At 38.7% G+C, this 23,950-nt stretch overlaps 1 protein-coding gene across 1 annotated transcript in view; it reads left to right on the forward strand.

Moving 5' to 3' along the window:
• Positions 1 to 20,954, forward strand: part of COL4A4 (collagen type IV alpha 4 chain) — a 63,957-nt gene extending 43,003 nt beyond the window's left edge. Inside the window, exons 31-46 of the mRNA XM_082056348.1 lie at positions 91 to 198; positions 458 to 636; positions 1,811 to 1,874; positions 3,460 to 3,534; positions 3,985 to 4,092; positions 4,424 to 4,531; positions 8,485 to 8,556; positions 9,338 to 9,466; positions 11,311 to 11,418; positions 12,277 to 12,432; positions 13,091 to 13,189; positions 14,372 to 14,503; positions 16,626 to 16,742; positions 17,474 to 17,662; positions 19,435 to 19,721; positions 20,338 to 20,954. Of these exons, the coding sequence (XP_081912474.1) occupies positions 91 to 198; positions 458 to 636; positions 1,811 to 1,874; positions 3,460 to 3,534; positions 3,985 to 4,092; positions 4,424 to 4,531; positions 8,485 to 8,556; positions 9,338 to 9,466; positions 11,311 to 11,418; positions 12,277 to 12,432; positions 13,091 to 13,189; positions 14,372 to 14,503; positions 16,626 to 16,742; positions 17,474 to 17,662; positions 19,435 to 19,721; positions 20,338 to 20,601 (2,195 nt within the window). The 3' untranslated portion in view covers positions 20,602 to 20,954. The remainder of the gene's footprint in view (positions 1 to 90; positions 199 to 457; positions 637 to 1,810; positions 1,875 to 3,459; positions 3,535 to 3,984; positions 4,093 to 4,423; positions 4,532 to 8,484; positions 8,557 to 9,337; positions 9,467 to 11,310; positions 11,419 to 12,276; positions 12,433 to 13,090; positions 13,190 to 14,371; positions 14,504 to 16,625; positions 16,743 to 17,473; positions 17,663 to 19,434; positions 19,722 to 20,337) is intronic.
• The last annotated feature ends 2,996 nt before the right edge of the window (positions 20,955 to 23,950 follow it).

The following is a 23,950-nucleotide window of genomic DNA, read 5'->3' on the forward strand; positions in this document are numbered from 1 at the left end:
AAGCTGTCTCTGTTATGGAAGTCTTCACTAAAATTAATTTTCAGGACATGTCATGAGGATTTACTTACATTCCATATGTTTGGTTCAAAGGTGAAAGAGGGCCTCCAGGAGACAGTGGCTGCATTAACCTCCGTCTTGAGAAAGGACAAAAGGGGGAACCAGGGTTTCCTGGTGAGGATGGATTTAAAGGTGAAAGAGGTAGGTTCATAAAATAAAGCCCTGCATATACACACATTCATCTGTTGTAAATCACTGGTGTTTTTCACAGGTTTGGACTCACAGTTGCAGTAACACCCAGCTACCTTACCGTGTTTACAGATTCTTAAAATAGCAGACTAGTTTCTTTGGACAATTATTAAGGCAATACACATAGGAGAATGCATAGCCATATGCAAAATAAGTGCCGAATCATAGCTTGACTATATTGGTTGTTATCTTGTTCTGCAATTAACTTCAGGTGAAAAAGGCAATACTGGTTTCAGAGGCAGCCCAGGATTTCCAGGGAAGAACGGTGTCCCGGGACTGCCAGGTGACCACGGTGACACTGGACTGATGGGGTTTCCAGGATCACGGGGTCTCCCAGGACCAAAGGGCTTTAAAGGAAGTACAGGTTTTCAAGGACAACCAGGTGATCAGGTAAACTGAAAGTGGTAGTGAAGTGTCCTGGACTTTGCAGTTATCTCCTTCCTCCAAGAAACATGGTGAAGGGCACTTCTATTGTACTTACCCTTTAGATGCTCCTCCTGAAAACAGACTGTCAGGAAATTCCTTTCTGCAACACTTCAATCCTTTGATAACATTTTAGCAGGAACTGTAGTCAGAGTCAACAAAGGGCATCTACCCTCCCTCCTATGTGCATGTTGTGATTTTGTTATAATATATGGCCACATATACTACACCACACTAATTAGGGAGAGGAAAAAAAACGGATGCACAATCAAGTCTTTACCATGATTCCTAAGAACAGATTGACAAATCACTTACTGCAGAGATCATAATGTAGCAGCAGCACAAGTATGAAATTAAGAAAACGTATAGCTGTTTCTTCATATCTTGCTATGCGGAGCAGCCAAGCCAATAGACATGACAAACCAAGTCTTCTGTGCCCATACTGACAACTTACACCAAACAGAACCCAAGCAGGCAATATTGCTTAAGAACAAATAGAGAAAACTGCACATATATCACATATAAGATAAAATTCTTCTCTGGCTTGTATGCTAGGAAGACAGGCTTTGAGATTACATGAAGCTTAAAGCACAGTTGTTTTGTGGTTTGTTTGAACCAAAGATATGTCCCTTTACAAAAACAAACACTTGGCTTTTATTATATTTATTTGAAGAGGTAATCTGTTTTGCTGATTACAGGACATTATTCAAAAGAAGAACTAAGAGAAACCTTTACATTCTTACTGTTACAGTACAACGTATTTCTGGTTAATGTTTATAGTAAATTTTGGGCAACATACAACAATATTTGGTACATTTTTATGGTACCTTTTAAATCAAATTACTAAAGCCATCTGTGGGGAATTTAAGCTGTTCAAGCCAAAAGTTAGCATAAACTATGGAAGCACAAATTCAAAATGATTAGCAAGTTTAATCTACAGCTTCTTGGAAGTGTTAGTGGTCACTGTTAGACATGTAACAAAGAAAGCATGCTTTGCTGTTGAGCTTCAGGCACAGTTTTGCTATTCATATTGATTGCTGGTCCGTTTACCAGTGTAAGAGAACCAAATGCTCTTACAGATCATTCCTGCTACACATATCCTATGTCAAACATTTTTATTTTGTTTTTTTAAAAAAATCAGGGTGATTTTGGCTTACCAGGAATCCCTGGAAACCCAGGACTGACTGGCCCCAAAGGATCTAAAGGTAATGAGTTCAAATAGATGTACTTTTGAGAAGAGCAGTATTGTTAGGATGAGTGTGCTCTGATAGATGGCAAATACTCAGTAGAACGGGGGAAACAGGCAGAAGTGAAAAGAATTAAAACACAAATGTCATTAGAAACAAGTCTGACTTACCTGAGGAGAAAATTTGCCTTTTGCTATATTCTTTAACAGTTTGTCCCTTCTAAAGTAGATCTTTCTATTTTAGAAGATAAGTTTGTGTCAGATTTCATAGGGTTTAATATTCCATCAAACACATGCAAAAATCCACTCTTATGGATATGTAAAATTTGTCAAATCAAATAAGAGAAAATGCAATTGTTTATGGTATTATGGTATAGTATTATACAGATATGTGGATTTTTTAGAATATTCTACATGATTTATATTTTTTTTATATCACTTATTTTCCAGGCTATGATTTTTGCATTCTTGGAACATCTGAAAGTGTAGCATAAGAAATCAGGCAGAGTTCATACCCGTGCAAGCAAAATTATTCAGTTGAAAAGATAAAGTTTTGCATATTATTTTTTGCATAGGTAGAGATTATTCTGAAAAAATTATCTATAATATTTAGATTTGTAAAGTGGACAAAATGGTATTGTCCATCATATTCCAAATTTCCATGAAGCAGGACTTCATTACTAATAACAAAATTAAATCTTTGCTTGGAAAAAAGCATTAAGAGGACAGGAGAAATTATTTTCTCAGTTACAGTTTCCATTTCTTCAAAAATTCAAGACCTTCTCAGCCAGGGAATATGTCCCTACTAAAAAAAAAAAAAAAAAAAAAAAAGAAGTAAAACAGTCAATATAAAGAAAACTTCTATGAAATATATTGAAAACAAATTTACTGGAAAAGTTTTCCTTAAAACTAAAGCAGGAAATAGCCAGTAAAGGTGGGGGTTGCTATGGCAGGGGATTTCTAGCAACATTTGAACTTGATAGTTTCTCTTAAGCCTTCAGAGTAAAATCAGACAATGAAGCTGGAAACAGCATGAGTTGGTAGGAGAGGTCAGACATTTGTACAGACAATGTAAGGCAAAATTGCTCGGAATTATTGATTATGTGATAAACAGGAATTTCAGCACAGACCGAAAGAAGAAGGTGTGCTGGCTTAAAGTCCTCAGTGAGTCCCTGAAAGGTCTTTACTGAGTAAAATAGACTCACACTATATTGATTTTGCATATCCTCACAAACCTACATAAGGAGTTCTCTTTGTTTAATAAAGTGTTACAGGGAGTTTATTCAATACCTTTTCAGTATATGCTGTCAGTGTTGGTAAAGTTCCCATAATTTTTGGTTTTGTTTTTGTTTTTTTTTTGTTATGGAAAATTTACATGAATGCTGCCAGGAGTCATTCGAAACACAAATTGAGTTAATACTTCAAGACAAGTTGAGCTGGCAGATAACTTGCATGGGCCAAAGCATTTTTCATTCTATGTTCTCAGTCCCTTTTATAGCTGCTAATATATATAGTAAATTATCTGATCTTAGAAAATTGTCCAATTTTGGGTTTGTGGATGAAAAGGATACTTGTATGAAATGAAAGTTGTTGTCACTCAACAGGCAAGAGAGGTGACCCAGTTCCTCTGCTTGGTACACGTGGTCGAAAAGGGCCTCCTGGAGATCCAGGATTACCAGGTACCTCTGACTGAAGAAAAAATTGGACACAAAAACTTATTTTCTCTAAGTTTCGTTAGTGGATAGAGAGCTCTTCTTCATGTGTATTCATGAGTGGTATTTTCTATAGTTGTAAGCCCAGGGACTAGAGAGGCATCACAACGTGCAATGTAGCCAGAATGAACATTGGAGGTAGAGGCTACTCTTGTCTAGTACAGCACCAACAAACTGACACCAGAATAAAACCTGGCTTGGCTGTTTCTTGCTGGGCATGTCTGCTCTTTCAGGTATCACCAGAGAGATCGGTAGAATTCATTGCTATATATAGATGCAAGGACCAGCATCATTTGAATAAAATTATTTTTCTAGTCAAGAAACACCTTACTGGACTTTTATATTTGTAAGCTTATAATGAGATGAAGAATGGGCAACTTTAAACAAATAAATGCTAGATTTTCTTTTTTCTTTAAGGACTCTGTGGATTCCCAGGAGAGAAGGGTTCACCAGGTATCCAAGGGCAACCTGGACGACCAGGATCCAAGGGTGACCCTGGATACCCAGGAATACCTGGATTTCCAGGTAATGCCAAAGTTTAAAAAATAGTGCCATGTAACAGCTCAAAACATACACGGAACAGGAAAATTCGGCTGAGGAGGCACCTCTGTGGAGGATGCTGGAGAAATCATAGATCATATGAAGGTGTGGATTGAAAGCTATTTCCATGCCTATAGAGAGCAGCAATAGTCTGCTCACTCTCGGAGAGCAGAATCCATCAGTTCTTCATACATTCCCATACACTTTCAGGTACCTCTGATTAATGCAGTGTGAGGCATAGCATGAAGAAAAAAAGAAAAATAAATCAACAGTTTAATAGATTTGCACATTCATAGTTGTGTGTGTGTGTGTGTAGGAGCGACAGGTCATCAGGGATTGCCAGGAGAACCTGGAGAAAAAGGGAAACATGGAATTTTGGGACCTCCAGGACTGCAAGGATTACCTGGATCACAAGGCAGAAAAGGTAAACAGTATACAGTGCTGTTCTGCTGGTCATGTAACAGCACCAGACATAAATACCATTTTAGTAGTGAAAATGGAAAAGGCCTGTGAGCAACATTTTGACTGTGTATTCTCTCAAACTGCTAGAAGAATTAAGCCAGTTCCCATTGCCTTTGAAAAATAACATAAATGCCACCTCAGAAAAATGGGATGCAACCTAAAATGAGTAAGGAAAAAGGCAGAAACAGATTCTGGCTCAGCTGATGTAACTGATAGCAGTAGTTAAGGAAAGAAAAAGGAGTTTGCAGTAATTCAGATGTTTCACTTCAATTATGCTGTGTTCTACCTTTTCACCAGGGAGTGCCACTGTTACTCTAACAAAACCAGCAAACTTGTGCAGGCAAAATTTGCTTACAAATTTGTTTTAACTATTTGTTGTAAGATAACATGAGTTATTTTTGTTGGTGGTTTTGATGTTTTGTTTTCTCCAAAACCTGATTTTTAATCCATTTAATGTAGAAACCTTTCCCCCAAATCCTATTTTACACTTATTCACAAGGATTGTTATGTTTAGATTGAACAGCAGTTCATCTATCAAGTTGTTTTTGTTGGAGAACATGATTAACCTTTGCTATACTGAGAATGACATACTGAAATTATAAGTTGCATTAATGTTTTATAAAGAAAGGTAATCAGCTATGTACATTGTATCCTCTCTGTGTTATACTGTGCTTCATAACCAGTTCCTGGACAGGAAGAATATTAGTGACCCATATGCAGCAATCACAGTAAAGTAACACTTGGGGCTATGATAAATGCTTAGAGGGAACATGCACTTTTTCAAATTCAGCCTAAGGAAAAATTGAGGTTTTTCTATAAACTATTGAAAATTTACATTAAAATTGGAAACCATTTATGATTGCTTGCAGTAAAGTACATGGTGCCAATTTAAACTGTCATAACAGATTCCTTGCTGGTGCATGATCTGCAAGAGAACATCTCATTGTTGCAAACAATATTTCCTGTATCAGAGGCAGAGATCTGTAGTGACAGGGATGTCTAAATTGAGAGGGGTCCAAAAAAAATAAAAGAGCAGCATTCTTCTGCTGAAAACTTCTTAGTAGCAGATGGAATCTCTTTTCTTGTCGTAAGTAGTAAGCCACTTCTATATTGCACAGAAGTTATTCCAAGTCCTGCACAGGAAATGTAACAAATTAACACACGTGCTGCAGAGGGGAAAGTTCAGTTCCAAATGGTGATTCATTAGAGGCCGAGTGGCCTGCTAAGCCTTAGGATTCTATATATTGCCAGCATAGTTGAAAAGAGGGTTGACACCTTTGAGATTATATCCAGTAATGAAAACAGAATGCAATTTTTATTTCAGTTAAATTGATGAATATAGATCTTAATGCCATTTTCAATAAATATTTTTCCTAGCATTAGAAGTGAAACGGTTAATTGGCTATTCATATCTAAGTACATGGCCTTGTTAGTCTAATTGCTTGTCATTTTCATTAAATGTGTTGTGCCTGAAGAACTTTTACATTACAAAAATCAGTTAAACAGCATCTACCAAAGCATAATCACGTTTTCTTTATTACAGAGATAGTTTTACTAGTTAAGGGCTTGGTCTGGCAAGCCTTACTTGTATGAGTAATCTTTGATGAAGCAAGTAATATTAAGAACATCAGCAGAATTACTTGTGTGAGTAGAAGCAGAATTGGGCTGTAAAATACAGGAACAGTGGTTCATACATAGGTCAGCCAATTCAGCTGTACCTAGAAATATGGGACTATAGGAATCCAAAAATCTAGAATTATATGTGTTGATATTATAATAGATTGTTGGCAAATGTGTCAGAAATTCCCTGGAAAGCAAGTAAACCAAGCAAATCCTGACTGAATGAGCTAAAAAAAAAAAGTTTTAAATGGTGACATGGGTGCCAAAAATCATTAGAAGTTCATAATAAATTTAAAATACCACTGTTAAATTCCCCAAATTGGCATGCAACTTTTACACCAATTTGAAAATGGGAATATCCCCAAAGTACAAGCAGGCTACAGAGAGCAGGACTGAAACTTAGAATGTCATGAAAAGTTAAAGAGCAGTTAATTAAAGGCAGAAAAGATATTACAAGCTGGATTACTAGTATCCCATATTATGAAGGGGATTACTTAGAAGAGTATATTATCCATGTCTTGCAGGTTTTCAAACAATCTTCTCAATTTAAAATTTTTCCAGACCAGTGTTTGCTACAGGCTGGATTTTTTTTCCTTTCTTTTCATTCTTTTGTTAAATTTTAACTAAAATAATTCAATGGTTTCTGAGAACAAAGCTATGGAATTATTATTTTTGGTGTGTCTGTTAAAGGACTCTAGTGCCCTTTTATTTTTCCTTTCTCAGATGACCTATCTTTGAACTAGGGACCTTTAAATTTGGAAGGTGAAGCATTTAATGAAGGGTATTTTTGTTGCTATTCCTGCAGCAATTTGTCCCTGACAAATTTGACCCAATTTATAAACTTTAAAAAGAAAATAAATAAATAAAATAAAATCCATTCATATGTGCTTAAGTAGAGCAATAAATTCCCCCGTGATTCATGCTCTGGATACACAGCAGATCTGCGTGCTGCAGGACAGGCTGGGATCCAGCACATGAACTGAAACAGAGAACCTACATCTTCTATGCCAGGGATTGGTGAGACAGGGAAAAGGAGACAGACAAAAATAATTTAGACTTGTGGAATACCACTGCAACTGGACGGGGAATCCTATGTGACCAGGAGAGGACACGGTGGGGAGAGAAAGTAGACAGAACAAAGATGGCAAAGAGACAGGAACGGGCCCCGCCAGTATTGTTCAACTTCTTGACAACCAGTGTCCACTCTAATCTGTCCCTGTCTGAGGCAAGAAATGTCCCAAGTCTATTCCTCTGTCTGAAACCTCTTTGAAACCTGTTACAAAATGACCCATCAGTTTTGCCAGATCTGTTCCTATCAGCAGGTGACAGGCTGCTATCTGCATTTAGTGGTGCACATCTTCGCATTTGATACTTTGTCTATACAACTTAGGAAACTACAAAGTGCTTATGACATTACATTTTTACTCTCTACTGCAAGCAACAAACACAATCTCAGATTAGTTCAACTTTAAGAAGAGATAAAAAAATGCCATCTATGTTTTTGCGTATTGTGTTTTAGCAATTTTCAAAAAAGCACAGATTATAAAGTACAAGTTATACACCTGACTACCATGAACACTCAGCCTGTGATCTGGTCACCTCATGAAAATCACTAGTGACAGAGTTGCTGTATACTAGCCCATGTCAGCATAGGTCTTAATTACAGATTCATTGTCTTCAAAGACTTTGTGCTTTTCAGTTTAAAGAATTTTTGTAATAGCATCATGAAAAAACCAACCAACCAACCAACTAATATTGTTTTCTGTGTGAAATCTGAAGGACTGGGGGAAAGCAGCAAGGTGAAAAATTATCTTCTTTCTAGTACATCTAGATTAAATTGCACTTATATTTGGAACTTTAGCTTTAAAGTTATTTTAGGCAGTGTCTGCATGCAGGTCACCTGGTCAGGCAGTGACAGCACAGCCAACATTGGGCTAGCAGTATTTGTAGCCAACAGTAGTCTGGCCACAGACAGGAGCTTCACTGTAGAGTCAAGCCCATACTGAGCTTCCTGCTGCAATACCTAAAGGATTAAAAGGTATGTTTGCTAATTGCTTTGAGGTGAAACTGGATCATGATTGCTATTTTCAGATTTTTCACATTTTCCTTTCTGAAAAGACTGCATTCAGGTGCAATGTGATTTCATCTTCAATTGCCAATAGGAATCAAATTCAGCAAATACCCTGCCCTGATCCAGAATGTGTTCCCAGAAAAAAAAAAAAAAAAAAGCATAATTTTTAATTTCAACTTTAAAGAATTATTGTGGCACCCAGTCATGCCTGTAATACCTCTCAGGTCTTCCCGGACTGCCTGGACTGGATGGCTTGGATGGACTAAAAGGTCAAAAAGGTTCTGCAGGATCTCCAGGTAAAGAAGAGAAATAGCTATGTGGAACAGAAAATCTTAAGTGACTGAACGTGCAAGGAATGATGCACGTTATTTTGATATTTGCCTTCCCCAGAAGAGATTAAGGCCCAGACTAAACTTTCAAACAGAATCTCAAGTGTGCCTAATGACACACCTGCGGTTATTTGTGGGGAAAACTTTAAAACTTCCATTACTCATAGTTATGTTGGAACCTTTCAAGGCTGTTTATAAAATGAAAATGTTCAGTGCAGATGATTCAAAGTAGAGCCAAGTCTCCTTTTTTTTTTTATATATGTAAAAGATAAATTAACAAATTAAAGGGAGATTTATGAAATCCCAGCCCTATTAAAGTCCATGGGAGTTGTGCCACAAACTTAAGAGGAACCTGGATTTCACTCACACTAATCTATTTGCAACTTTCAAAAGGTGCTTTTGAAGCATTATTAAACAGTGCTCACCATCTCTCTAGAGATTATAAGTTTATATCAGTAGAAAATTAAATTTAGGACCATGCAGTCAGTTTGTACTTCAAGTTACAAACAGTAGTGGCATCATAAAATAACCCCTGAAGAAGAACATTAAAGCAAAAAGATTGCTTTCTTTGAAAGAGATGAATTAGGGCCAGATTCAACAAAACTCTATCCAGCTTCCAAGAGAGAACCAGAAAAATAGCACTAGGCAACCCTTGCAAGGAAGAACATCTGCAGCTGATATTTCTATTCTGCACATCTGTATTTGTACTCACTGCAAGCTTTATGTACATAATTGTTTTCCTATAAAGGTCAAAGTGAAACAGGGGCCCCAGGATACCCAGGAGAACCTGGACCAAAAGGAGACAGAGGTGAACCTGGATGGCCTGGTATTTCTATTCCAGGCCCCCCTGGAGAAAGGGGATTCCCAGGATTCCCAGGTAAGAAAGGGTTTTCTCCTTAGTGATGCCCTGCTGAGTTGAAATGAAGCTCATACAGGGTCTTCCCCTGGTTAGTATGAACATTAATGCATACCCAGAAGATCCCCTCCCTAACAACATTTTTGTTGCAATAACATGCTGATGTTTCTTGAGTAGATTCAGAGATCCCAGTATTTCTTGTTTATTATGTTACAGAAAAAGAAAGAATGAGAATAGAGAATGATGGACTTGGACAGATGCAGGGAACTGCTAGGTGGAGTTGACTCTTGGGAAGAAATTCCTGAAGAATGAGAGTGTAAGAGATCTGGTAGTCACAGAAATACAGTAAATCTTATCAACTATTCTGATGTAAATGGCATAGAACTGTATCACAAGATTGCTGTGGTTATTGCAGAACCTTGGTGAGACAGGAATTGCATAGAAATAGGAAAAAGCAAGTGTTTGAGAGAGGGCTACTAAGAAGGTTAAGAGACTGTAGCATCTGTTGTATGAGGAGAGGCTGAGGGAGTAGGAACTGCTAAGCCCCCAGAAGAGGAGGCTCCGGAGGGATTTTATCAATGTGTGTAAGTATCTGATGGGAAGGACATGGAGACAGATTCTTCACAGTGGTATCCAGGGACAGGATAAGAGGCAATGGGTACAAACTGACATACAGGAAATTCTACTTAAATATAAGGAAAAGTTTTCTTTTTCCTGTGAGGGTGATTAAATATGGGAACAGGTTGCCCAGAGAAGTTATGAAGTGTCTGACCTTGGAGATTCTCAAAACCCAGCTGGGCAGAGTCCTAGGCAAGCTGCTCTAGCCTCCTGCTTTGAGGAGGAGGTTGGACGAGAAAGTCTCCAGAGGCCCATTCAAGCCTCAGCAGTTCTGCGATTAGAAATGACATGAGCTTTGCTCTACCAAACCTTGCCACAGTGTGTCATAACATAGAGAACAAAACTAGCAGGGGTGAATTCTGGTGAGGTGAATTATTCTAAGGTGAAGACAATAATTTTTCTGAATTCAGTTACTAGTTCGTGAATTGGGGGAGTCAACAGAATGGTGTCGTTGAGGAAAAAAAAAAAAAAAGTTTTATTCTAAGATGTATTAACACTGCTTGACATAGGATGGGCAAGGCCTCCCATGGCATGCTGTGTCCAGCTTTGACAAACTGGGAAGAACTCATTAGAGAGAAAATGGAAGGATGGGGTCAAAAACTAGACTGAAGAAACTAGATCTGCTTTGTAGAAAAGAGAAGGCACCACAGTGCAACACATGTTCTAACAAGCTGCAACTATTCAAAAGTGTTATGCAGAGGATGATAACCTGTAACTCTTTCTGCCCGCCATACGTAAAAGTGCTAATGTCTTTTTTTTTTTTTTGCAAAAAATCCAGATTACAAATTGGGAAAGAATATACATTTAAGGCTAGTAAATTCATCTTATTCAACAACATTTTTAGGAAATGGCTGAACTCACTTTTGCTAGGAACAACCTGTGAATACTTATCCTGTCCCGGGCAGAATGATTCTATAGTCTTGATTCATGTTTCTACCATTTCTCCCTTTGTTAGAATTCAGGAGAAGGCAGCTACTTGCAGCAATATGTCAAGGTGTGATGATGCATTCTTTAGTTTAAGTACATTTTATGGGAAGAATTAAAAATTTTAGAAGATAAATATTTTCACTTCACAAGATGTCTTCATTAGCCTAATCACTGGTACGCTCAGTATACAAGTGAGAGCATACATTATCTCCATGACTTCATGTCAGCATTCTTTTAGTTAGTAGCTTATTTCTGTAATGTAAAAAAACACCTCATTTTTTTTTTTCTTTTTTTTTGTTTTGTAACATATGATCCCTTAGGTAGAAGAGGACCTGTTGGACCCACTGGACCTATGGGAAGATCTCCTGATAGTGCTTCTCCTGGTCCTCCAGGTGATCAAGGACCACCTGGTTTAAATGGCATCAGAGGTATTAAAATGAAAAATACCCAATTTGATCATGGAAAAAGCCCCTGAAGCTACTAGGAGTAACTGGATTGCTGTCTATGGAACAATGGATAAAAGTGCATAGGGGAACAAAGAAACCAATCAATACCTCAGTGAATACACAGAGAAGCAGAGAGATCACCAGAGCAAGAATAAAATAGAGATCTCCAGATTTAGTTTTCTGGCCTGTGTGGTAATTCTGTACAAGTCCTGCTGCCACAACATATCTCAATTTCAACACAAATAAGATCACTGGCCTCTCTTCCTTGCAAGAAGGATAAAAGATGTTGTCCAGAGGCCTGCCATTGTTGGTAAACCCACAAAAAGCTTTCCAATCTAAATCCAGTCTTGGGAAAGCTAAAGCTGGCAACTCTTTTGTAAGCATCTATGTAGACCTCACTTCTGTTACAAACAGGGGTTGCCAAGGGATCCAGTCAACTCCTATCGATTTGGGTCCTCACATGGAGCTCTTGCAAGTTGTTCTGGCCCCTTACATCAAGTATTACCTGAACCAGTCCTTACTTCCTATTATGAAACAGGGTAGGGAGATTGGATGTGTAAGCAACACTGTAATAAATATAGAGTAACAGCGTCTCAACACCCATAACATTAACTTGCTGCCTTCTACTTGCACAAATCTACAGGGGATTTGGGAGCTATTCCTATTATTGTCTTCCTTACAATGCCTTGGACAAAGGCTATTGCTAATATTTCCAAAGACATGCAAGGGCTGTCCTACATCCCAGGGAGAAAACCCAAAAGCAAAAAAGCCAGTGGAACATGGCTATTTTTAGAAGTTTACGCTTTGTTCATGAAATATAATAAAGTTATTTTACCATAGGTCAGCCTGGCAATCCTGGTCCTCCTGGAGAGACCATCTTTGTGCGAGGAGATCCAGGTGATATTGGTATTCGAGGGACACCAGGTAACCCTGGGCAGCGAGGGCAACAAGGAGCCAGAGGTTTTCCAGGGAACCAAGGAAGAAGAGGTCTACAGGGTATGGTCTGAGATGTCTTTAACAAGCACATGTACTTACAGCCAGTCCTTAGCAACTGAGCCTTGTGTACAGGGGATTGCCCTTGGAGACTGAGCCAGGCAGGAGGGGTAGGCTGGACATTGCACACCTCCCGATAAGATAGTGCTGGGGTAGAAGGTCAGAGTAGAGCCAGAGTCACATGTACTGCTTCCAACAGCTTCTTGGAAGACTCCCCTTCCAGACTGAGAATGAGGCAGTAAAAGTTTTGAATCTGCCAGATAAAGCAAACCTTGACCTCTCTGCAGAAGGCTTGAGAAACTATGAAAGATGCAGATGTGTTTGAACTGACAGTCTCACATCTGCCTCACATCAATAGCATTGTGCTTTCAACAGATTCTTTAGTTTGAAAACAGGGATTTAGATACCCAGCTTCTTCCACACACTGCAGAGAACTCCTGCCTACAATAATCCCTTCCAATCTCTAGAAAAAGTCCTGAATTTTAATTCATTTCAAGACCAGGGAGAGAAGAAGAAAATGTGCATTTCTTTCTGGAAGACAACAAGACCCAAGTTGTCCCAAGAATTTTTTCTTACTCAAGCAGCCAAGACTTCATCTTATTCATATATTCACTTTCCCACAATACAATCACATGTAATTCCACAACTGTTTTCTTTCCAGGTCCTATGGGAATCCATGGCCCACAGGGTCCACCTGGTGCTATAGGACAACCAGGAGACCAAGGTTTTCAAGGAAAACATGGTCCCAGAGGTCCCACAGGTACTTATGAACCTCACTCAATTGTAATAATGATCTTTCTGTTCATATATAATCTTAATGTTTACCTGCATACAGGCAATTTGAACAATCTCAGAAAAAAAAAGAAAAACCACAACTGATGTCTCATGTGTAAAAATTTCTGAACCATGTATTTGTTTCTAATGTCACTTCATGTAGGTGATTTCAGTTCTCATTTTATTCTTTACTCTAATTTACATGCCTGAAACTTGTTTCTACGTGCACCACAATGGCCACAATCTGCTTTCCATTTTTCAAATCCTTCAGGTTTCATAGGTAAGTTCATGACTCAATTATTGTTCTTTTCACATGGGCTTCCTTCTATATAGATACATTCCATTCTTATTAGAAGCTATTCTTGGTTTGGCTGCTAGGAATGGTAGATGCTGCTAAAACAACATAGTTCTAATAGATTTTTCACATCAGTAGCTAGCACTTCTAAGCAGACCAACATCATGATAATGCTACACTGAAGTCTCATGCTTTGATGTCAAACTTGTGAAATACTTTTGTTTCAAATCATCATTTTGGGTTTTAGTTGTCACACAAGATGCTTTCTACTCAAAAAACTTAGCAAAAGCTTGTATCCTAACACTGGATTAGTAAAACACTGAACCCTTAATCTGACTAAATTGATCTGATTCTGCTTTTGTTCCAAAATGCAAATAGCCAATGGCTCCCAGTAACTTTCAATATATAAAATGTGCCCTTTTTTTTTTAATTATTATTATTATAATTATTTTAAATGGATATTGTATGCTAGCTTCCTTGGCCTGGTTATTGATGGTTTTGCAGCCAAAGAATAGGCAAAATACTGTAAATGTTCACGTGTGCTAAGGTGTTTGCGCTGAAATTGGTCAGAGTTTAGGCTTTAACTCAAAACAGTTTGGGGCACATTAACACAGAAATTGTACATCAAATATCTGAAACATAGCATCTAGCATACACACATGCACTTGCTAACACATGCTTGCCGTGCTATTAAAATGCCATGCTAATAGACCAAGAGTAAAATTAGAAGCAGTGAGACTCAATAATTCAAGATTTTAAAATACTTAAAGTATACACTTGAATACCAAAACCAGCTAACAGTTATGTTGATTTTTCACATGGGAGCTATTAACCAATCTTTTGTCAAATTTTGTTTCCTATTACACATTCCAGGTGACCCTGGTGAACCAGGAAAAATAGATGATTCATGCTCTGCAGTCCCAGGGCCTCCTGGGGACGCAGGACAAAGAGGACACGATGGCTCTGTAGGATTACCAGGGCCAATAGGCCACCCTGGACCCCAAGGTAAGCTTGTGTTTTGAAAGCCTGGATGTCTAGTTTAACTATTTTGACAAAAAATTGAAAAGGGTCAGAGCATCAGTGTTACTTCTCCATGTTTAACCCTGTCTCCTCCCCTTAAAGACTTATTAACAGTCTCCAGAAACATGTCGTGGGCTGGTTAATGCTGAGGATGGTGAATCAGTGTAACCAAAACAGGTGATATGCACTTGCCTGCACCGCGTTTCCTTTCTCTGGGCCAGGGAAGGAAGGCAGAAGCATCCTGCACTGTGGAGAAAACAATTCTTCAAACAGTATTTGTCCTTTTTACCAACCAATGAAAAAGCAATGCCTCAAACCTCTCCTATGGTTTAGACAGGTTATATTTGGAGGACGTTAAAATACACATGCTTTAAAATTTAGCAATAATGAATCACAAAGCTCTGTTAACTGAAATCCTAAAGGATACGGAAGTCAGAGACTTGGCTACAATAGCACTTTTTATCTGTTGGAACACAAAAAGTTACCACAAAAGAAAACTGGCTGAAGAGACTAAAAATAAAGTGATGAAAGACTGAAACATTCTTCTGATAGATAAAAAGAAAACAGGGCAATGCTGGTCCTGACGATTCCAACAGAGCAGCCATCTTCATGGAAACACAGCATAGCATGTCTGCATATTGCCCTCAGTTTAGGTTGTGCCTAAAGGTGATATATTTAGTTTAGATAGTGGAATCGCTCATGTGGTTTTAGATATTTCCTACTTGGGGAACCAAAGTTTGTTGTGGTGGCTGCACTGGACATGCTATGTCTCCAGAGAGAAAAATCTGTGATTTTCTCCCTGCAGTACTCATTCCCCTCATGAAAGTGAACATGAGGCAATTTTCAGTGAACTATCTGGTTTTACAGATCTTAATTGATTTGTCAACTAAAATTTGTTTCTGGGGTTGAACTGCTGTGTTTCCATTATATACAAGCATTAAAGCAGTTTCTGTAAAACCAGATGATACAATGATACATACTTGCACTGGTTTTATAAAAGAAACACTTAGTAATGCTTTTCCTTTCATTAAGATAGCAGAATTCATTTTTTTTTTCCCAGTTTAGAAGGCATACTGGAGGTTTTACTGGCAAAAGAAAAGTGTATTACTAAAACTTCAGTGTACTTGAGCTTTGGCAAAATAGCTGTGCTACCAACCTCGAAAAGCTGTTAAATTGTTTTGACTGGTTTAGATTTTCGGAATGAATCTAGTAACAATTAGCATGAGGAAGTTTTGAATGTCGTGAGACAACCTTGAATTACTCAGTCTGCAGGTTAAATAGCAAAATTTGCAAGGAATGAAGCACACCATTAATGGAAACAACTGTGGTGCCAGAGAAACATACTCACATGTGAGCTTTTTTAACAAAAGAGGTAAAACAATGCTGAGGGCATTAATATCTGACACGTATAACTTTGTTCAATTCCAATTATGTTTAGCGCAGTGAGTGAACGGGACCAGTGCTGTCTGTGCCCTGTATATGAGATGTCTCTCTTACTGTCATGGCCACACCTCATTATCTGTTTGTATAAAAATGCACATACATATGAAAATCATAGAAAGGTGAGGCCATCAGGAGCCTAAAATGTCTTTAACCTTCCCCACTGGATGTAGTCCCATTCTACAGTCCCTCCCTGTTCTGTAGGTACTCCAATACATACATTACTGCGCAGGAAGTTCAGTACACATTTAAAGACTTTGCTGAATTGGGTCTTAAAAGATGAAGGACTGGCACAGGATGAATTATAACTCATTACATGGTACAGATGATACTGATGGAAATTCTGCAAGAGACTTTGTCATGATAATATTTGTTAGTGGTTTGATTTCTGCTGTAAATCACACAAGTTCTACAGGGAGGACATAAAACCTTTCCAGCAGTTGCTGTTGCTGAAGTTGCACCTCTGAGCTACTACCGTGGTCACAAGGTGAAGCTGTAAATACAATTCCCAGCAAAGAGAATTTCTGTATCTTTCTGTCCCAAAGCATCATTTCTTGGTGCTGTCAGATCTGCTGACTGGCCCTTTACATGCTGTGGATGTTTGGACAATCTATAACTTTTAAATGGAGCCATATAAACAGAAAGTGCATACTTTGTATTTATCTAGGAAGAAAAGGTGAAGAAGGGTCATGTGGCCTGCCAGGTCAAGATGGCTTACCAGGGGCACCGGGACCGCCAGGTGACCAGGGGAATGTAGGAGAGCAAGGGTACACTGGGCCACAAGGTAAGAATGGAATGTGACTTTGCGGGGAAGAGAAGCGTGAGATGACTTATAGACTAAGCTGTACTCCCCCCAGTTCACACGTGGATACATCCATCTCTAGCCTGATATACCACGACACTTCTTTACCCCTCCCAATTCAAGCACTGATGTGACATTTGTGAGTGATTTTATAATACGTAAAAGACCTATTGGAAGATAATTTATCTCAGCATCCATTATTGACCAGAAAGGCAAATAACCACACACGCTTAAACACCATATGTCAATAGGTATGCATTTCTGAGTCAGGGCTAATGGAGCAACTATGTGAATAATTAAAATTGTATTTTAACTGTGCCTGCTGTTTAATAAATTAATGATTTAATACATACATGAGGAAAGGTCATCGACTGTTACTGAAGGGATTCAAATTCAGTCCAGACAAGTCATCCTAGTAGGTCTCGGAAATCATTGCCCACCTTAGTTCATTTCTCAGTCCACAGTGCACAGGGCAGAGGCACAACAGAAAAGCCAACTGACAAGCACTCAGTGGCAATCTAGCTCATTGCTCTCCCAGCAGAAGGGTAAGATGAGGTTACTGCTGTTTTTATTGCTCATGGTAAGCTGTGAAGTTGTATTATACTCAGTCAGAAACTCCTTACTGAACACTTAAATATAGTAAAAGAGAAAAGTTCACACTAGCTATGTGTTCATAGAAGTAAATTCCTTTTACCTTTTCTCCTATATATAAGGTCCACCTGGCCAGACGGGCATCCCAGGACCACCAGGCCCTCATGTTAGATCTGCGAGTGGATTCTTGCTCATCCTGCACAGTCAGTCAGACAGAGAACCACTCTGTCCACAGGGGATGCCAAAATTATGGACTGGCTATAGTCTGCTGTACCTGGAAGGACAAGAGAAAGCTCATAATCAAGACCTTGGTATGTATTGTGGTATATAACTGCGCTCTAGTTAAGTTCTAATACAGTGTGATCTATACAACGAAAAGTCAAATGGAGCACACTATAGAATCCTCACTTATTTTCTACAGACTCAAAACTAACTTACACTGATCACAATGAAATTGGTCATGCTGCCTTATTATGCGACCCGTTTAAAATGGCTTTTTGCTGCTATGCAGTTGAATGAAAAGTTTCTCTAAGTAATTTAGAATAGAGGCTGGAGAGGTGAGTGGCTTGTTTCACTCACCCTGGCCAGTCAAGTAGGGCTGTCTTTGAACTCACCGGTGAGATTTTCCTAGGTCAGGAATCTCATTTGGCTACTCTGAAATAGCTCCCTGGAGGGTCTTTTCCTTTTTACTGTAGAGGCAACTTGGGAAATAGAGCTGGTTAAGTAGATGGTTACAGTTCAATAATATATATAAGTTTTACAAATAAAATTATGGAAGATGCGTGCAGCAGAATCAGTCAGCAGCTGATTTTTTTTGGAAAAGACAGAGTCAAATTTCTCCTAAAGACAGCTCCTTTTGGTGTCTTAGGTCACTTCTTCTAAGGCTTCTACTGTTCCGACTAAAATTAGCTGTCTAAAAAAGCAACCTGACTTGCAGTGCGAGGAACTGATTGGCTCCAATTTGCACAGAAGAAATTTCCTGAATTCTTTTTATCTCATTATACAAGAAACAGAGAAGCCTCCTAGGAGGAAAGATCAAGGACCTAATAAGCTGGACAAAAAAGATATGCTTAAAAGAGTACCAAGAAGAGAGATTTTAGTACAGCAGTGTTGTTCTGAAATGTTTTCACTATTGGGCATTCCCCAGGAGAGCCAGTTGGGAAGAGAACACCTTGTAAGAGTAGTGAAAAAAATAAATTCAAAGAAAAGTCAGTCCTTGTTTCCTGTAACCAGTGTATTCTTTTTGCAGGCATTTTCCTTACTCAAGCTACTCCAGATTAGAATAGAAAATTACCAGTGACAAACAAAACTGGCTTCTGTATAGAAATGTCACGTCTTTAAAGAAGGCATTAAGGTTTTGAGGCATTACAGAAATAACAAATCATGCACAAAGTTCAAGGCAGAACATATATGCAGTGATTATTATTGTTAACTAAATAGGTCATCATGAAACTGTGCTGAGGTCAGTTCTAGGAGAAGAATTTCACCTCTGAAGTATGTACTAGTCCTTTCTTAATTCCCACTAATGTCTGCCTGATGAGAATTTTGCAGGATTTGCTCTGCAAAATCCCTCAATCCTTTTATTTCACTTTGAGAATCTGTGAGACCTTTCTGGAAGGCCATAGAACAACTACTGAGACTTACCTTAACGCACTGGTACAACTGCTTGTCACACTTCACAAAATTTTTCTATTTACGAGCATTGGCATTTGGTTTCTCACTGCTCCTAATGAGTTCGTAAGTAGCTTATCTCCCTTTAAACCAGCCACCGCCTCTTGCCTAATTTATTTTTCAGTGTTTGCACAGCTAAGAAATTTGTTATCATAACTGTTTCCCATGGTGACAAACTACATCATGTTTAAATACCGGATTGTGACACAAACATTATTGATCAAAGGAAGATACTTGTTATTAAAAAAAGTTTGTTTTCAATATAACTAGCCATTTTGGTAAAGAGCCTGGGAGGTTTAAGATCTGTGAATAACTCCTGTTACATAGGTTTATGGCAACATTGGCCAGAATACTGTTCTCAACTTACCTAGAAAGAAGTGGAGTAATTCGCATCATATGTTATTATTTTCAGGTCTGGCAGGATCTTGTCTTCCCGTATTTAACACCATGCCCTTTGCTTACTGTAACATCAACCAAGTTTGTTACTATGCCAGTCGAAATGATAAGTCTTACTGGTTGTCCAGTGCCGCTCCTTTGCCAATGACGCCCCTTTCTGAAGAAGAAATCCAGCCATACATCAGCAGATGTGCCGTGTGTGAGGCCCCGGCTCAGGCGGTGGCCGTTCACAGCCAGGATCAGTCAATTCCTCCCTGCCCGCTCAACTGGAGAAGTCTTTGGATAGGATATTCTTTTTTGATGGTAAGAGTCCGGGCACATGGTCATATATAGAAGTTTCTTTCATACAGTGTTTCATGTTCCAAAGGTTCAAATATTTTTAGCTCTGAAAAGTAAACTATCCAATGTCTTGCAAACATTAAAAAGGAAAGTTCACAAAAAGAAACAAGATGAGGCTTAGTTCCAAACTGCAGAACCTGGCTGTAGTTATACAGACTGAAGTCATAGACTTACGCTACACATTTCTTAAAATTACAAAGATTTTACTTGCTTGTTTTTAATAAACAGTGGGATTTTCATGCACGAAGACACACTTTTCAGAATTAGAGATCCAGGTCTTTTTAATGCCATCCTCTAGTTACATTTACCCTAGTTTAGATAACAGCATTGTTCAGAATCCACCTGGGTTACTGTTTTCTTCAGTTGATAAATACCAGAAAAATAAGTGAGCTGCTCTAGACTTTTGAGATTAACTCGTTACAGAGCGTATTCAGATCTTCTCCAGCAAAGACAACTTACTCCAATTTAAGATCACCAAAAATAGTGCAGTTAAAAGCAAATCAAGTCAGAAAATGACAGATTAATGTAATTCACCTATTTTTCATGCACAGTTATCAAGTTCTTTCATTGTTCTTTCCAGCACACTGGATCTGGTGATCAGGGTGGTGGACAGTCTCTGATGTCACCTGGAAGTTGCCTAGAAGACTTCAGATCAGCACCATTCATTGAATGCCAGGGTCAGCGGGGAACGTGTCAGTTCTTTGCTAACGAATACAGTTTCTGGCTAACAACAGTGATGCCCGAGCTGCAGTTTGCATCAGCCCCCCTGTCAGGAACTCTTAAAGAAGGACAAGAGCAGAGGAAAAAGATCAGTAGATGCCAGGTATGCCTACGGCATGGCTAACAAGCAAAGAAAAACCTGCTGGAGGGGGACTTGCATAAAGATGAACAATGTGCTACAGGTTTAAACAGTATTTAATATTTGAATATATTTGAAGGTGTGCAGCACTGTTCTTTTTGTTTGAATGGATACACAAGACAGAGATGAAGGATCTGTTGAGCCTCACCCACCCATGTACACACATCTACAGGTAGTAAATCTACTGTTAACAACTTAATTCAAAAAAATGAAACTCCGGCACATTGGAGCCTACTGCCACAATATACAGGTAACAAGGTGGGCCTGGAGGGTTGAATCAAGTCAAGAATACCAAGGAAACCACACATGGTGTGCAAGATGATGGACTTCCTGTTAGAAATGGCATTTATAACAAGAAAAGTATGTGCATTTATATGTTATATTATAAATATTTATCCTTATAGGTACAGATGTGCAAACATAGAAATGTCTTAAAGCCCTAGAGCTGGATTTCCCAAGCTAAAGAAACTCACACATGCTGTTTCTGAGGGAAGGGGAAAACGTAATTGTTAAAAAACCTCATAATAAAAACTATGAAGATCAAAGTCTTTTACCATTGCAGTACTGAACCAAACTGCAAAAGAACTGTTACTTGGGCTTTCATAAGCAAAAAGTTGCAAATCCATTTAACAGCAGTTTATGTAAGAAAATAAAATTAGCTGAGATAACAAATCCTTAAAAAGCTACATTTACATTTGCAATTAATTTCTAAGAGCAGTTAAATTAAATCAAGCTCCAATCCAAGCAGCTGAAGAAACAAAGCAGGTTCTAATATTAATTGTAAAGAAATAGTAGCATGGTGGCAAAATGGGTGAACTTATCTGAGTGATGATGTTAAGAAACGTTACAACAATTGTCTAAACCTGAAGCCAATGCATTTTCTTCATTTTTTGCTTTTTTTTTTATAGACCACCAAAAAAGAAAGAAACATCAGCTTTAAGATCTTTACGGAATCATAGCTCTAGAAATGTTTTTCATGTTTTAAAGCATTGATTGTTAAAATGTTTATAAGCTAAAGCACAAATCACCTCTTTAAAATGTTAAACACATGTATACCTCTTTCATTCAGCTATAAAACCAGAGCTATTAAATGCATATTTGAATTATGGCGAAACTACTGAAAACATTTTGCAAATGGAGAACTCATCACATGCAGAAGGGTCACAAATGCTCCTTTTACCACTTCAATAAGCTACATTTTACTAGAATGGAATAAGATGTTTTTTCCAGCGCTGTTAATTTCAATTTGTGTTCACCAAGAAGGGTGCCCCCAGCAAAAGGATTTTCAGGGCAACATCCATGTCCAAGAATCCTAATTCAAAGAAAACTCCCTCTGAAGCCATCATGAGTACAACAGGCTGATCAGCCAATTTAAAAGTTGGATACCCAAACTCAAAGAGCAGGAAGGAGACATTCCAGTCTCAGCCAGGGGAAAAGAAAACAGTCAGAGGGTAAGTCCATTCGCGTGGAAATACATCAGACTGCGCAACTTCCTTCTGGCAAAACCAGGCACACCTTGCTGATGTGCTCTGCCTCCTTGGTGGTCAATTAATCCCCCTGCTCTTCACCTGGGAGAGGGTCAAGAGTCCTCCTTGGGCATGTCCCTGTCCCCACCTGTTTTGGGGAACATTTCCCATCTGGTCCCACAGGACAGGACACACCTCTCGGTTCCCTCTGTGGTGATCCCAGCTGCACGCTGCACACCAGCCATGCCACAGGAGCTTTTGAGGAGGCACCAATCCCCACCGTTCAACGGGGTGAAAGAATGTAATCCTGTCCTGCTTCAGACAGCATCCCACACACAGGCAAGACCAGCTTTCCAGATTGAAGTAAAAACCAGCAGTGACTCTCCGAGATGCGGAGTAGCTTAAGACCAGACTCCTGTGAGAAGAAAGCAGCCTGTGAAGGGGAGGACCAGGCCTTAGTCAGCTGCTCTTTAAGGTGTGCAAACTCTACTTCCAAAAAGGCCACAAGTAAAACCACAATGGGCTGACAGCTTCCACTGGTGTTCACAGCAGACAAATACCCACCTTCCTCAGGTCATGTTCCCGTTCCCTCAGTGGATTCAGGTAATTCCACACGAACGTCTCATGAGCTTTTCCTGACAGTACTCACCAGCTCCTTGTGATTCATTTGCAGCCTCTTTTCAGGTTAGAAACCCTCTGGAGAAAGGCAGTTGCTTTGCTGGGAATATTTACAGCATAGCTCTTGGTACTAACTGCACTTAGGTAAACAGTACAGACGTCCTTATACACTATGTTATTGCAAGCTTTGTCATAATAGGACAAAAATACCATGGAATAAAATGGGATTTTGGAATTGAATCTGTGTTCATCTCAACTTGAGCAAGTACACAGAAAAATCTTAAAAACATGTGATAGCTGATAATCTAAATAAGTCACTTCATGGCACTTTACCATCTTGCTTGTTTGGTTTTAAAAAATCATGTAAAACAGTTGGGTTTTCCTATTATTTCGATATAAAGGTTTTGCACCTGTGCCAGTTACATTTTAATATATTCTATAAGAACATACGGTACAGGAGCTGTATTGTTGAGCTGCCACTGATAGAATATCTAGTAGGTGGGTAAATTCCTGTTTCATGCATAGCTGACTCTAAGGCCTTTGTCAGAAATACTATGCTATTATAATTCAAGATAAAATAGCAGATAAATTGCTTAATGTTATAAAGCAACAAAGACCAAAGTATAAAGCAGTATATGCTTTAATTCTGTAATCATGTGTCCAGTGACTCTCAGCAGAAAATAATTGCTAAATTATTCATATGGGACCTAATTATGATATTATGTTGAAAAGGAATTGTTGAAACTGTTCATGAGAGTTAAAACGCTCCTAAAGGCGATGGCCTTGTGCTCGTCCTTATAGTCCAAATTAGCCTTACTATTGCATTCAGGAGTGTCGCATCTTGTGTAGGTCCAGTAAAGTGAAGTTCAATTAGAGGTTATATTTTGTAAGTGTAAAGTAAAAAACAACTCCATATTTATCATTCCAGAAGGAATGTATTCATGTCAGCAGCCTTCAGCATCTACCACCACCTCGTAGCAAATCTGACCTTGTGCTTGACCACACGGTGCTCGAACACTCCTCAAAAGATGACAGACTTCAGCTTCGTAGTATTTGAGATCCCACATATTTAAATGTTTTGCACAGATTAAGCAAAGCAGAAATACAAGACACATGAGACAAAATTACAAGCTAACTGCTCATTCTGGATTTCCAGTCTGTAGATAAACGTAGCAGTGAAAAAGGAATGAATGATCTGTCTTCAATGCAAACAGAAGCCTCAGCTCTAAACAGCAGCAAAACAATTACCT

This window comes from Streptopelia decaocto, assembly GCF_964273445.1.
Source record: "Streptopelia decaocto genome assembly, chromosome: 6".
NCBI lineage: Eukaryota > Metazoa > Chordata > Aves > Columbiformes > Columbidae > Streptopelia > Streptopelia decaocto.